At 43.5% G+C, this 15,460-nt stretch overlaps 1 protein-coding gene across 2 annotated transcripts in view; it reads left to right on the top strand.

Annotated features, from left to right (window-relative positions):
• Positions 1–15,460, top strand: part of RAB11FIP4 (RAB11 family interacting protein 4) — a 111,523-nt gene that overhangs the window by 20,152 nt on the left and 75,911 nt on the right. For both annotated transcript variants that reach the window (XM_015645917.1, XM_015645916.2), the window contains exon 2: positions 12,291–12,378. In XM_015645917.1, coding sequence (XP_015501403.1) covers positions 12,291–12,378 — 88 coding nt within the window. The remainder of the gene's footprint in view (positions 1–12,290; positions 12,379–15,460) is intronic.

Genomic DNA, 15,460 nt, shown 5'->3' with positions numbered 1-15,460 from the left:
CACCTTGCCCGCGAGGCTGTTATTCCTAATCTTACAGGAGCTGCATGAATCCTGTCCAAACCAGGACGTTTAAGAGATAGGGGAGCTGCTGGCTCTTCAGGGTGAACAGGGTGAGGTTTGCAGTGGGGTGGGAGCATCTCTCTCTGCTGCTGCTGCTGCTCCTGCTGCTGAGGCATCTGCATTTTGTTTGGCACCAGCTCATTTTTCCTTCAGCATTTCCCCCTATGCACTGACCAAGCTGCAGCCCTGAGGTTCACCTCCTTCTTCAGGCAGACTCTTCATAGAGAGACTTTAAGAAAACATGGACAAAAAGGCACCTGGTCCAGGAACACATTGTGCAGACTCAGTCCATCAGCCCTCTCTGTGGGGAGCCCTCCATTAAACCACAGTCAGCAGTGACAGAGAGACAGATGTAAAAATAAATGTCTGTTCAACTGAAGATGGTTACAAACCATGAAACTGCTTTAGTCTGTGGTGAGGAAACCTCACCAGTGAGAATTCCTCTGCTGAACTGGTCCAATGAAAGGTGCTCTCAGAAGGCTCCTTTTGTTATTTCAGGCTCTCAGCATTCCACCCCATGTTTCATACCTGTGTCTCTGCTACAGAGCTTTGCTGAGCTTTATCACTGAAGGGTAAATTACTTCCTTGTTACTGTACTGGGTATGTTCTGAGAAGGAACACACAGCAGAGACTGGAAAAGCACAAAAACCTGTGGTTTTTTGGAGGTTGTACATGTTCAGCTATTAGCAGTTAACTGGCTTCTCTGTTCCAGCACTGCAGTGAAATGCAGCTGGGTGAGGGCCTTGCAGTATAAATCTATTGTGATTTCTGCATTCTCTCACCTCTTGATTGTAACTCCTACAAGGCATCTTTATGTTGGAGGAAAATAGATGCAAGCACAGCTTTGGCAGGCTGGGAGAAGGCAGCAGCAGCAGAAGCTCGGAGTGAGAAAAGTTGCACTGTGGAAGGTCTGGCAAACACGGAGTAATCAGTTTTTACAAATTTAGGGATTTCACAGGTGATCAATAAATTGTCAAGGGTGTTTAAACTGGTAACTGAAGAGGAACCTGTGAACTGAAAGGACAATACTGGGGTCTGATTCTTAAAGAGACACAGCTAGTTTAGAAGTAGTGTTTTACTCTATATGTTTTACCTGGAATTGGGGTGAGGTACAATGGGAAGGATAAACCAATCCGCTCACCTCTTGTGTAGATGCTCCAAAGCAGAACTGCACATAATCTGGTGTTTGTAGGGGATGTTCTAGAGATAATAATTTGTGATAATAATAGTGACCTTTTCTGACCTTATTTCTAGGGTCCATCTAAGAGAAGCTCTCCTGATTCCCTTAAACAGTGCCTGTTTGCTTTTACACTGAAAGGGCTGGTTAGTTTTGCTTTCCGAGCAAGTCATTTTCACTGTCTGTGACCCTGTGGTGACATGTTGTCATAATAACTACAGGGGGCTTATATTTGCTGGAAAAATCAAAATGACATTTTTTTTTGGTCAGGCTGTTTGGTTTGATTTTAATGTGGGAAAAAATTAATTCACATACTGATACACAAGGCATCAACAGATATCAAAATAAATCAGCATATACCTCTGGGATTTACTATGTAAATATACACATGTTGACAGAAAAGGCAAGCTACATCCCTACTAAAAGGCAGTTGGAAAAGGCAGCTGTAGAAATGAGCAAGATCAAAACAGTAACTTCTTAAAAGGCTTTAGAATGAAGCAATTTCACAGAACAGGAATAGCCCTGTGGACCTCCATGCTGTGCATACAGGCATGAACAGTCCAGCCCCACACACAGGTGGCCAGAAATGCCTCTCAAGTGACCATTATCCTGAGTGACAGCTGGACTGGGAACAGTGACCTGCTTACCTGAGCCTGAGAGATGTGATTTTCCAGCTGATGGAAGTCACCACATCATTACCCAAATCTCTTTTTCAAAATCTGCCTTTTCCTCCTTAGTCCCCAGGCCCAGCACACTTTGCAGTCCATTTGTTTCTGGATAACAAGAGAAGGTGAAATCACGTCAGTTGAGAAAAACACCTTTGTGTCAGATACTATCTTTCCAATACAGGGAACAGGGAGCTGAGAATGCTGTCCCTCACTCCCTCACTGAGCTTCTTACAATACCAAGGACTAATTGATAGCAGATTCCTTGGGCACACTGCTAAAACACAAAAGTACAATCCTATCGTAGCTGTGCACCTTCATCTCTTTTTGAGTTTTCTTGTATTGCATTTTGGATCTTTCTACCATTCAGCCTTGTAACCATTTAGAAGTGCTAATGTTGACCAGGCTGTGATGGCTAATGAGGATGCACAGTGCAGGCAGTCCTGTAGCATGAGGCACCCTTGTACAGCTTCTAAGGCTGCATAGAGCATTCATTTCCTATGCATTCAGGCTTTGTATTTCTGTCCCTTTCTACACAAAAATGCTGGCTGATTATCATTCCTTCTAATGCCTTTCCCCCGGTGAAGATCAAATAGCAACGTGGATTTCTACCTGTGATTTTTATACAAAGTTTCCTCCACTGCAGTTTGAATGATACATTTCTCCATGGGGGGATTGCTCAGGATATGTGAACGTGAGGTCTGAGGGGGGTTCTGGGCTGTCGCATTGCCTGGAGCTGGCAGCTGCAGCAAGGCACAGGGGGAATTAGGAAATATTAACACGGTGTGAGTGCTCTGGTCAGGAATCTGGCTGCTCGTGCGAACTGAGCAGGAAGGGCTCCCTCCTTCCCTCAGCCCCGGGTAGTTTTGCTGTTGGTTGGGGGGTTTCTTGCTCCCCCATCTCAGCACTGACAGTCCCGACTAATGCTCATCCCCTGCTGTCACAGCCTGTTTATCCCTGCTTGCCTTTTCCTAACGTCAGAGGAGTCAGCTGCTGTTCAAACCTGTCACCCTGTTCCAGACTTGGTAATTATCCCACCGTAATGAGTGGCACTTACTGCTCATTTCCTTCCCTGGTCCTCGGGGAAGGACATTATCTCCCAGCCACACTTTTCTAAAGGTTAAGATCTCTCCCTTCAGCTAAGTGGAATATTGTTCCTTTAATCATACCTTTCTGCCTGATGTTTGTCATCTTAACTAATGTGTGTCTCCCTGAGCTGGATTCATCCCATACTCATTCCTCCCAGGATTTGTGTCAAAGCATTAATTTGCCATGAAATTTCTTTCATTCAGTTTAATTTCAGGACTGCTGCTCAGGCTTTTTCATTTGAGATCAAATCTCAAGGCCTACATTTCACACTCTGTATCTGTGAGCATGCCGAAAGCCAACCACATCCCCTTTTAATAGCTGGGTTCAAAACTGATTTCAGGAGACCAGGCTGAGAGACCTGAGGATGCCCAAATTGTGCTGCTCTGGGCAGGCCTCTGGCTGCCTCTCAGACCAAAAACTAAATTCTTTCTGAACGTAGATGTTGTGTGTGAAGCACATATTGCTGGGTTAGCTTTGTGTGTTAAGGAGAGAATATAACAATAAAGCGCACAGTCAAGAGAAGTGGTTGTCTTAAGAGTAACACTTGCTTTGTAACTTTGAGGCTGGAAATCCAGTCTGTGAGGATTTGCTAACAAAACTGTAAAAAATGCAATATCTTGTGTGTGCTGTTGCACTTAGCCGTGTTTTCTGACCTGTGAATCAGAGATGAGCAAGTGAAGTGCCATTGTACGGCTGGCACAAAAGTGCCTTGTTCTGGTTTTGTGTCTGCCGTGCAGTCTGGAGCAGCTGCCTGGATTTCAACACTGGCTTTTGGCACTTGTTCTGGCAATTTTCTGAAGCTCCTGTTTAGCTCTGAGCCCTGTATTTTCACTGGTGTATCCCTGGGGACTCCCTGATATCTGAGCTGTTGCTGAACCAACCTACCTGACCTGCCCTGGTCCCCCCACCCTCTCCAGCTCCTTCCTGCTGGCCTTCGGTATTTTGTTTGTTCTTTGCAAACCATAACACCTCAATTAAAATGCAGTTGTGTCAGCAAGGAAGGCACCAAGAAAATGTTTTCTGGCACTCTGGGCCCCAGCTCTCTCCCCAGTTTTACTACAAAACATGATCATTATTCTGAGAGTAGATCCTGTTTGTCTGATGTCTCCCAACTGAGAGCCATGAAAAACATAATTCTGTGGAAATTCCCTGTATGTACTGATGAGAACCATCACACTCACCACAAGCTGCAGAGAGGAAGAAAATTTTCAGTGAAAATCAATGCAGCACTTGTAGATAAGCCTGATGTTATGCAAACATTTTCCTGTTCCTTGTTTAAAGGAAAACATGCTGCACCCACATGACCAATTGCCTCCTGTGTCTCTTGTGATCTGACTATTTTCTGCTGTATTTGACTTATGCTAATGGGGACGATAATGGGCTGAGCCTCGTTTCAGCTTGTCACAGCTTTTGCTAACAGCGTTTTTTTCCCAGGCAGCCTTGGCTTCCATTCTGCTAGCTGCGGAGGAGAAGGTGTTAATGCAGCCCTGCTTATTTTAGCGAGTGAGTGAATCAGTGGTTTTAGGAAAACAGTTCAACACATTAACCCTTTGTTTCCAGAACAACACACAAAAAAAATCACTGTAGAGTGAACAGATGGCTCGGCATATTTTTAGCCTTGCTCTCTGTTCCCATGGTATTCCAGACTGTGTGGGATTCCCCATAGACTGTTGTAAGATTGGTGGGCCCAGCCAAATGTCTTGTTTTGCAACACAGCATCAGAGGGAAGGAGGGAAATGAAAACCTGTTTAAGTCAGCTGTTTAAGTAACCAAATGAAAGATTCTCAGGTCTCACATATCCATAGATCGTGGAGGAGACTGGAGAGAGGTTGGTCTTATGATTCTGGCACTTGCTCACTGTCAGCTGCTATGTTGCATTACGAGGGACAAAATAAATGTGAATTACTCTTCTAGGGGTGTTGTGTGTGTAAATAATTGGTACATCCAAAGGTGTAGATTGGCAGAGGAAAAAAGCTCACCAGGATTTTGGTGGTTTCTGGCTTGAAGATAAAATAGGGGAAGGTAGTTTTTGTAGCTGTGAACTGTCTTTTTGGGATATGTACTCTGAGGAACTTTTGAAAACTTCTTAATTCCAGGCGATGATCCTTTCTCAAGTGAGGTCAGATTCAGAGCTATTCATATGCACTCTGTTTCAAGATTTATTGGTGATTCTTTGTGGCTGTAAAACATTTTGTTGTGTAAGTAGAAAGGTTAACCAGTAAGGTATATGGTGTGAGAGAAAGGGGTTCCTTAAGAGTAATGACTTTTGGATCTCAGCTGTGGTTAGACACTCTCTGTAAGAATGATACCTAGAAAATTGAGGCATGTAATACGGTAAGAATTGTATTTGTTGTTATCCCAAATTAGGTTTGTGTCATCGTGTATTAAAGACTGCAAGTGATTTCTCAATGTGGAATAGAAATCATAGCATCAATTTTCCTAACACTGCCTGTATTTCTGTTATACATAAACATTCACTGAGGTTCATGGAGTATTATGTTCTCTTAATAGCTCATTTACATATTAGAATGTTTTGAACAAATCTGTCCCTAATGTGTTCTCTCAGCACTACAGTGTGGCTCAGTCCTTTACCATCAGAAGATAGTAAAATGCTATTAACATAACAAAATGCTGAAAACAAAATGACAAGTGTCTGCCCAGGGGGGCAGATTTCATTGCAGTAGAGCAGTTTAGAAATACCTGTGGATTGTGTCAGATCATCAGTGTGCCTGGTGTTCCATGTCCAGTCCAGGAGATGTATTCAGGGACGACAAACACCGGCCCGTGGGCAAGTGAAACAGGGTAAGAAACCCAACAAGCTGGACCAGCTCCATGCAGGTTTCATTGCTGTCTTCAGCATCACTGTCTTTATGGTGCACTCTGAGTGTGGTGGCAGTATTGCCATCACCATTTTAAAGAAGGGAAAGACAAAGCAGATTAAATAATTTGCTGGTAACATCATGCTACTGGAAGACTTGCCACTCTGCCACAGCCCCATGGCCACTGGATACCACGTCCTTCCCCAGCAGCAGGGATCTCCCAGTCAAGATAAACCCTCCTGCCCTGGGAGCCGTGATGTGGATCCTACAGCTCCTGCCCTCCTCCCTCCAGAAGCTGAGACGAGGCAGTTCTACCCTCCTCTGCTCCTTGTCCCTCTGTGCAGCGCTCCTCAGCCCAGCTCAGCAGATTGGAGCTGTGTCCCTGCCTTTGGGAAGGGCAGCAGCTGCCCTGCCGTGTGTGCTGCAGATCCGCAGTGCTCCACCACTCCCGCTCCAGCAGCTCCACGGCACTCACCATCTGTCACCCACCTGAGCCCAGGTGATGCTTGCACAGAGCTTTAATAACACATCAACACTAGAAGCTTCCTTTTTCCTCTGAATGCACTCATCCACCTGCAGTGCCTCTGGAGTCACCTCTTTCTTTCCCTGCCTTTGTGATTCACTGATACATTTCACATCCTCCACACAGTGGATGTTTTCTCCATCTGGATAGCTGGTGGATATTTTTCTCCCCTTGGACCGAGGCCCCATGGACTCAGGTCATAGTTGGAAGAAGATGCAACTCGATGTGTTGATGCTAAACCCAGGGAAGACAAGTGAATGGACTCCCTTTAATTTGGTTAGAATTTTTGCATTCCAGCCATTAGACCATGATGGATTTGACAGATTTAGAAATTTGCTCAAAGTTGAGGCCAAGATTACTCAACAAATTTGCTTATGTCATTTAGGACACAATCCCAAGATCTGCCTTCCAGCTGGTAAATTGGGTGCACACAGTTAAAGCAGAAACTGAAACAATCCTTTCTGTTTACAGAGAGCCACAGAGCAGCCAACATTCAGGCTTGAAGCCTGCAGATAAAGGGCAATGACTGATGCTTGAAATCAAAATTCAAAGCAAATTCAAAGCAAATTCAAAGCCATTGTTTCCAGCAATGATGTATGTCCCTGCATGCTTTGGGATCAGACAGCAGCTGATGGAAATTCATGATGCTGTTTGCAGTGGTATGAATTATTTACTATGCACAGTCTGCAAGGACTGAGTGGGCAGGCAATTTGTTGGACTCGTGACTCCGAAACGCTGGCCTTCCACTCCTTAAATGTGTGACTGGGAACATGGTTCTGTGTGCTGTAGGGTCAGGCTCAGGGAGAGCATCAGGTCATCCCATGTGACATCTTGAGATGATGACAGCTCAGAGTTTAACCCACTTATTCTAGGCAAGGTAAATCTTCCAGGTGTATCTCACCTTCTCAAAAGGCCTCAGATGAGGGACTCCAATTGCTTTTTATAGTTCCAGATCCTTCCTGATTTATAGTTATGGTGGGTAAACAATTGTGCTTTCCTTTTAATTGGAATCTGTTCAGTTTTATTTTGCAAATAATGATTCTTTATGTCTTTCCTCTGCTACAGTGTTTGTGAACCTGCAGTTCCCTGCTTGCAGAGGTCTTTATACCTCATAATAAATCATCATTTGATCTCCCTTTTACCAAATTAAACAGAAGAAAACTCTCTTTTTTGGTTGTATAAGGTGTTTTAATTGTATGTCAGTTCTCTGCAACCTGTCTGTGTTTTCAGCATCTCATATGACAGGGTACCACAACTGTGTGAGTGCTGGTTTCTCCAGTGTAATGTAAAATAATTTCCCTCTTCTTGTGTTGCTTCCCTGAAATGCCACAATATCACAGAGAAATCTCTTTCTTTCCCATCCATCTATAAGTTCCAGCTCATCAAAAGACAGCCCTTCTGACTGAAGAGCTCTGACATCTGGGACCACATCAATGCTAAGATCACCTGAGCCCAGGGGCCAGGGAAAAGAATGAGGGTGGGTCTCACTCACCCAGTGGTCTCATTGCCCAGCCCTGCAGCCAGAGCAGCATTTCAAACTGTCCAGGTGTAAACTTACACCCTTTCCAAATGTGGGAAAGGCCAGTCTGTTGAAACCAGGGCAAGTGCAGTTGTGCTGCTCCTTGTATAAACCGTGTGGGAGGCTCTCTAATTCCACCCTACAGCATTTACATGTTTAATCTCCTTTTGCTGTTTTTTTGAGGTTTCTCACAAATGCTTCTGCCTCAGGAGATCCTGCCCAAATGTCACTGCCACAGCACAGCCTGACCTTTTCCTGCAAGTGCTTGTGTTGCCTTTGTCACAGCTCCCAGGTGTTCCCTGCTTGCACTTCAGGGTGAGACGTGCTCACAGACTCCCGCAGTATGAAGGCAAACTGCTGAGACACGTTCTTTATTTCCAATGACATCTTCTGGCTGTGATTTGGATCCCACTGCAAGATTTCAGTGGGTAGAGCTGGTGTGGGATCCCTCTGAATCGGTTACCTCTGAGTCTTAAAAATTTATTTTTTTGTGTGTTAACAGAATCTCTTACATTTTGAAGAAAATTAAGTGAGGTCAGTAGAGGTCTGAGTTTCCTCTTGCCTGCAAATGGAAGCAGGATTCAGTTCCAGTCAGAAAATCTTTGCTGGAAAAAGTACTGATGCTGTCTTGGCAGCTTCAGTACAAGAGCTGGCCAGAGGTCCAGAGGGGATTCCTTGGCTATTCAGTACAGGTGCCCCTGTTTTGAACTCACTTGCAAGAAAAGATCAGTTTCAATAAATCTAAGTGTTCCCAGCCTCCTCTTATGTGTCAGAAATCAGCATGGGACAAACACCCCTTTGCAGGGCAGTCAGGATGGCTGCGAAACCCAAGAGACAGGAGGCAAACACCTTGGCTGAAGTAAGGAGTTATTACAATGGAGAAACATGTTTGCATTGAAAGGGTAATCACCCATTCATCCAAGCGAGTTAAACAATAGGATAGAGGTCTGGTTTTCTCCAGTTGTTTCCCAAAGAAAAATTATTTATTTCTTCTCTCTGAGATTTATGTCTTCTCTCTGACTATTGGACGCCTACTGAGGGGCTCATTAGAGACACCCTTGCTGCTGCCAAAAGAACCAGCTGGATTATTGAGCCTGCAGATCATTTTTTTTCTGCCCTTATTCACTTCCTACACTGAAAAACTAGTTTGCAATCCTCATTTATGCTGTCTGTCCCACGTGGTGGGGACTACTCTATGCAGAGAAGAGTGTCTGTTCCCAGCCCAAAACACATCACTCATTGTGATGGCTTCTGATGTTAAACTCTGGCGCACACGGCGCTCCCTGTGCCGCCTGTAGGTATCACAACAATCACACACTCATTTCACACTGAATTTTGGCAGCAGTTGGTTTTGTGGTCCTGTGTCCCTTGCCAGGGGATGAGCAGAGGCCAGCACAGCCCAGAGATGTGGGGCACAGGAGTCTGAGTGTGCCCAGGACTGGCACATCCTGCACGTCCCATGTGTGCAGAACTGGGCTGTGCTGCCCATTCCATTATCAGGACACAGCTGCTGTTCCCTCATTCCCTGGAAGAGGCTGTGGACTCCTCAAGTCCCAGGGGTTTGTTTACTGCAAAAGGTTTCAGTGTCACCCAGCCTGCCAGGTAAGCTGACAAATCCAGAAGTTTCCTCAGGCAATGAAAAATTAGAACAACTTTTGATTCATTGTGGGTAGCCAACCCTTTCTAAGAAGGAGGAGAGGACTTTATTTCTTTACAAAGTGAAGCAGAAGGCTGGTTTATATAGTGTGGACACCAGACAAGATTTGGAGATAGCTGTAGTTTATTTGGCCACAGATTGAAATTTAACTTAAAGCAATGCCTTCAGTCTGGAATTAACTAGGAAGAGCTTCTTGCCTTATTCCAGAAAGCTACTGGTAAAAATGCATGGTCAAGTGCACCGCAGGCTCTTGAAAACTGTGTGCAAATATGCAAGGATTTATGTACCAAATATGTGTTTATACTACTTCACAAACCCTATACAAGTATCCATGCAAATGTAGGCCCTGTTGGTTGAAATTCTTTTATCCCCTGACCTGTGTTGGGAGCTGTGTTTATTCCTGGCTGAAGATGTGAGCACTGATGGCATTAATTCCATCAGGCTGTTCTGTAAATTCTTCATTGTCTCCTGCATTGATGTCAGTTATTTGCGTTGTAATTTCCAATTGAAAACCTGCAAATTAGATTTAGGGGAAACTGGACACTAAAGCACTTTGCTCAGGTGATAATTTCGTTTACTGTTAAGACATTGCTAGACCTAAATGTGAACTCTTCCTCCATAATACACACTCCCAGACACAGAACATCTCATTTAATTTGATTTCAAAAGTGTAATTTTATATGTCTGAGCAACTGGTAGACTAAAATCATTGGATCAACTTTGAGAAATACACTTAAAGTGCCAGATTCACTGTGAACACCCAGTGACACCACTGTGTTATAGCACAATATTAAATAGACTAGAGGCTTCCCAGCTGGCTGCAGGAATCTGTGCATTATAACCTACAACACAATTGTTGTTCATGAAGGTGACAGGGATAACACTGACCTGGATCTTCCGTATCAAGCATGTCTCTACTTAATTGGTTTCAGTCAGGATTTTCAGCTAGTCTGGTGTGCATTGACTACACACTCTGGTTTCTATTGAAGTGGCTTTTATTTTGGAAGCACAGATGTGTGTTCTGCTGCTCTAAATTAGTGGGGTTACAGTAATTTCTTGTGATGCCAGGGTGGGAATTTGATCATGAGTCACACCATAGTTGTCATCTGGACTCCACTGCCCAGCTGGCAGGATTTGAGCTGTGGAAGCCTTCTGCAATAGGAAAATTTTAAGAAAATGTCTAACTTGTCATGGGCTCTGAACTCATAGCTCCTTACTTGCCCTGCCCACATGAGGTGATTTTTTATTTTCACTAAGAAAAGGAGAGGGGAAAGGATTCAATTTAAGGCTCAAACTGTGGCTTTCTCATTCAACATAGAATTTTGCATATGAGTAAAAATTTTGTCATTTTTTTCATCCAGATCTGCTTGTTCTAAATGAGCCCTCTGGCTTATCATAGCAGTTATTGGTACAGAGGGAATTTATAGGCACTGAGAAGTGCTTGTAGGAAGAAGTGTCATGTGCACACATTAGTGCATTATCTGCAGGGCTTTGGGAAACTGCTGGGCTTTTGCAAGCACGTGGGAAAAAAACACACCAGAAAATTGAGAAACTGGGTCATCTGGATTCATTTGCTGCATCTTTCCAGCTGGGCTTTTGTTGCTGCTCAGACTGACATATCTGAGCTCACACAGATTGTGCTGCAGCAGGATTCTGTAGTATCCTCCACGCCTGCTGCCCCTGCACTCAGCTTCTTCATACTCCTGGGTGTCTGGAGGGCCCAGGAAGGGCAGGGTTGTGTGGAGCTGGCTGTGAGCTCTTATGAGCAGCAAGAGGCTGTCTCTGCCCTAGTGAGGGTCCCTGCAAGGTGCTACAGGCAAAGGCACAGGCACACAAGGGATGTAACAAGCTCCAGCAGCATGGATGTAAGAAAGAACAGCCAGCTGTGTGTCCAGGTGTGCGCTCAACTCCCTGGACTGTTCTGCCTCTTACCTTATTCTTCTTCAGCTACTTGTTCCTCCATTTCTTTTTTTCTAAGACAGTACAAGAGTCTCTCCAGTCTAGGCTGCTTTTCTTCCTCTACCCCAAAACTCTCCTGAAAAATTTGCCAGACCATTTTTGGGGTAGGTGCTAATTTAGTGGCTGTGTTTAAACTCAGCATAATCTCATTCTATTGGTGAATAATAATCAGAAAGGCTAAACTGGGAAGCTGAGATTATAAGGAGTAAGTGTGTTGCTTGTTTGCACAGTGTACTGGACACAACCATTTTGTGTCTTGTCACATGAACATATTTTCATACTGTTAATTTTCCTGTACAAAAATTATATTCTCTCCTGTGTCAAGAAAGTTTGTTTTCATTCCAAGTACCCAATGAGTTTTCTCTCCTATAATCTAGATTATTCAGGGAATGAGACTGCTATGGGCTGTGCGCATCTTTGTCTGTCCTTTCTCCTTCCCTGAGAACTTGTGACAAGAGGGGTGGAGAATCACTAAGGTTTTAAGTTCCTCTGAGCTGAATGCATGGCAAGAGCTCCCCGAGAAGGAGATTCTGCTAGCACCCTGCTCTATGGTGAGAGGATAAGTCACAGATTCACCCCTTATTAAGCTTCTGAGATCCCCATAGGACAGGATTGATGTGTCCCAGCTGTTTTGGTCAGAGCACATGCTTTACTCAACACCAGTGTCATACAAGACATGATTTCTCCTTGCAGAACCATTTATTGGCTGGTTCAAGTGAACAGTGTGGGTATTCTTGTAGTCCTCTGTGGAAGATACAGACTGTATTAGAGCAACAGATGATACACCAGTCTCAACACATATTTTACCATCTTTTATTTTAGGTGGAAAAACTGGCAAAGTACTTGGACCCAAATGATTTGGGAAGAATCAATTTTAAGGACTTCTGTCACGGAGTTTTTGCTATCAAAGGTATGTGCATATTTCTTAAAAATAATCCCCTTCAGTTCCACTAATGTTTCTCTGGTTGCAGAAAATGTAATGATCAAAGACATCCTCTCTTTTAACTGTGGTTATTTGTAGTGACAGTAGAGAAACTGGGAACAGAGCCAGGATATTTTTCTTTTTTGTGCATCTCATGTATTAATGGTGAGCAATGCTAGAGTTCCTGCATCCATAGGTGCTTGGGCATTGATTTACTGCTAATTTTTGTTAGAATAAGGGTGCTGTGGTTTAAAGACAAATACAGCAGAAGAAAGAGTAGCTTTGTGGATAACAGGCAGGGCCCAGGTTTGATACTTCCAGATTCTGATTTTGTACTGCCACTGATTCACCTCAGGGAGTTAGGGAGTCCTTGGGTTTTTGGTTCTCTCCTAGGAAATTTAAAACTATTCTATTGCTCTTGAGTTATCTGCAAGGTATAATTAATTCGTGTTGTGAGGGTACCTGGGGTCATGTATTGGAAGTAAATGAGTTATTTACAGGTTGGCCATGCAAACCCTGAAGATGGAGATCAGGCGGATCCAACCACCTCCTCTCCAAGGAGACAGTCCTTTACAGAAGACACAGACATAGTTATGCTCTAGAGCTTAGCCTAAAGACAACAAAAAACAGTGAGGAGGGACTTCAACTGATTTACTGCTGATTGTTTTTCTACCTTCCCATAGCAAAATAATCCATCCTATCCTTTAATGGACACATGGTGTGTCCTCTGTAAAACGTTGGAGTGATGTCATAGCCCAGAGGCTTCACTTCAAGGATGGGGTGAATGTCACAGTGATCATGGTGTGGTTCCAGGAGAAGCCTCTGCAGCGTCTTCCATGATGAGATTGTTATGAAACCATAATGATGCAAAAACAAAAACTCAGTACTTTTAATTAAAGTTTATGGCAGCCAAAGGCAGTGTATGATTAGGTAAAATTACAGTGAGAAGCTGCTCTCAATCAATGTTCTTGGTGACACCATCCAAGGTAAAACTGATGTGTTTGAAGAGAAGGCAAGAAAAAGTCCAGGAGGAAAGTTACTACATTTGTAATAACAGACAAGGACACAGACCCTAAAGGCTCTGCTGGAGGATTTCCTTGAGCAGAAGATGCTGTATCAAACTGAATTCTAGTTTTAAGGAAGACACAAGCTCTGTATATCATCTGTAAATCATCTGTAAATCTCTGTAAATCATCTGTCTTCTGTAATTCTCAGTCTAAAGATTGCACAAATGCACAAAATATGATCAGGAAGGGATAGAAATGACCCAGAACATCTCTTCTGTGGTAACTGTACCCTTGTCCATGTTCCCTCAGTGATGGAGTGGTCAGCTGCATCTCCTTTACTGTGGGGACAGTGTGAGAATATTGAGTTATCAAAGTAATGAGGCCTTGGGGGTTTTCATCCTTGCTCACTTTGTGGGAACTGATTTTTGTTCATATCCTTAGGTTTAATCCTGCAAAGATGTGACCAGATCAAACTGCCTGGAGTACCTTGCACCCCAAGCTTTTGAATAGCTTAGAAGCCCAGGTGTGGAGCATGTAGGCTCCAAATCCTTGGTGTAATGGTTGTCAGGATGTATCTATGGAAAGATGGAGAAAAATCACCCAATTCTGCAGCATCACTAGAGCTCCCTTAGCACATCATTAGCATTTCAAGACTTACACAGACTCAGTGCTAAGTGTTTATCATTGAAGCAGCAGCAGCTGTATCTATTTCTGATAAGACACTGTGCTGCATGTTTTCACAGCATCTCTTTAGAAAAGCTGCTTCTATAGCTCACCTCACAGCATGGAAATTTTATTCATCTTTGGCTACCTGCCATATTTTCCTTAAAAATTGAATTGGTTACATTAAAGTTCAGAAAGGTCATGTCTGCCTTGCAGAATGGAAAGCCTCCACCGTATTCTTTTAGTGCAGCCACATCCCAAAGGGAGTAGCAGGTTTATTATCAAACAAAAGCAATTTGTCTTGGCAGCAACAGATTATAAATATGATTCTTTGACATCTCAGCCTATTACAGTTGCTTGGGGCAGTCAGATTAATAGAGCAAAATGAGATGCTACTATAAATCCAGTGGGGTTTTCAGTAATAGAGTATGAAGTTGTGCTATTCTTAGCACTGGAAGCCAAATGTTTAAATTCAAGCTTTACAGTCCTAATGCCTTACTATATTTCTTATTTATGATACTTCAAATTAATTTGTCTTATAGATGCTTACATTTATATTATGGTGACAAAATTGTTTGCTGCACAGAGGTGACACAGTGTCAAGGTTTTTTGGTGTTTTAGTGTCTTGAATTTATTTAAATAATGATGTTTGAGACATCTAAGAGCAACAGATTCAAATCAGAGTTGATCTGTCATGATTTTGGTTTGAGCATTTCATATCCAGAGTTGGATTTCAATGAAAAGCCAAATGCTGGTACTGAAAAAATCCCAAAGATATGAGTGTTTAATGTTTTGTAACTGGTTGATAGAGAAACTCCTACCCTTGGGTCTAAAATCTGCAGCTTGTCCTCTCTCCTCCATAAACCAGGGCATTTTTTACTCCTGCATGGTACAAATGAGAAGTGTTGTGTTCCTCTACAAATGGACATCAAGCCTTGTCTCTTCCTCAGTGCTTCAGAGCTGGATAAACCTCCTGGCATATGAGTCATGTACCTCTGCAGCAGCTGCTGGGATTGTCAGGTGGAAAACAGTTCATTTCCTTCTGCTGCTGAGTAGCAGGAGCTGTGGATAAGGATGAGCAATCTCACTGACAGCAGGATCTTGGGAAGTGGTGGAGAGGATTTGTTCAAGTGGAGGTAAACATGCTAGAGAGCAGAAGTGTGTTGGAGTAGCTCATTCTCACTGTGTCTCTGGGGTGGAATACTGGACAGGTGTGGTGCTTACTATTTTTGGAAAGCTTTGCTTCTTTTGCTGGTCTTTTGTGGATTAAAGGACTTTGTCTCAGCATCTGTGCTGAGTCCCTGCTGTCTAGGCTGCTTTCCCCATGCAATTAGGCTCTGCCAGAGCCAGGGATAGGTTTGCCATTGAATTTAAAGCTTTGCAGCAATTTCATTGGAATG

Source organism: Parus major, chromosome 18 (genome assembly GCF_001522545.3).
Source record: "Parus major isolate Abel chromosome 18, Parus_major1.1, whole genome shotgun sequence".
In the NCBI taxonomy this organism is placed as follows: Eukaryota; Metazoa; Chordata; class Aves; order Passeriformes; family Paridae; genus Parus; species Parus major.
The sequence above is the reverse complement of the archived record's forward strand: the minus strand, read 5'-3'. Positions and strand labels throughout refer to the sequence as shown.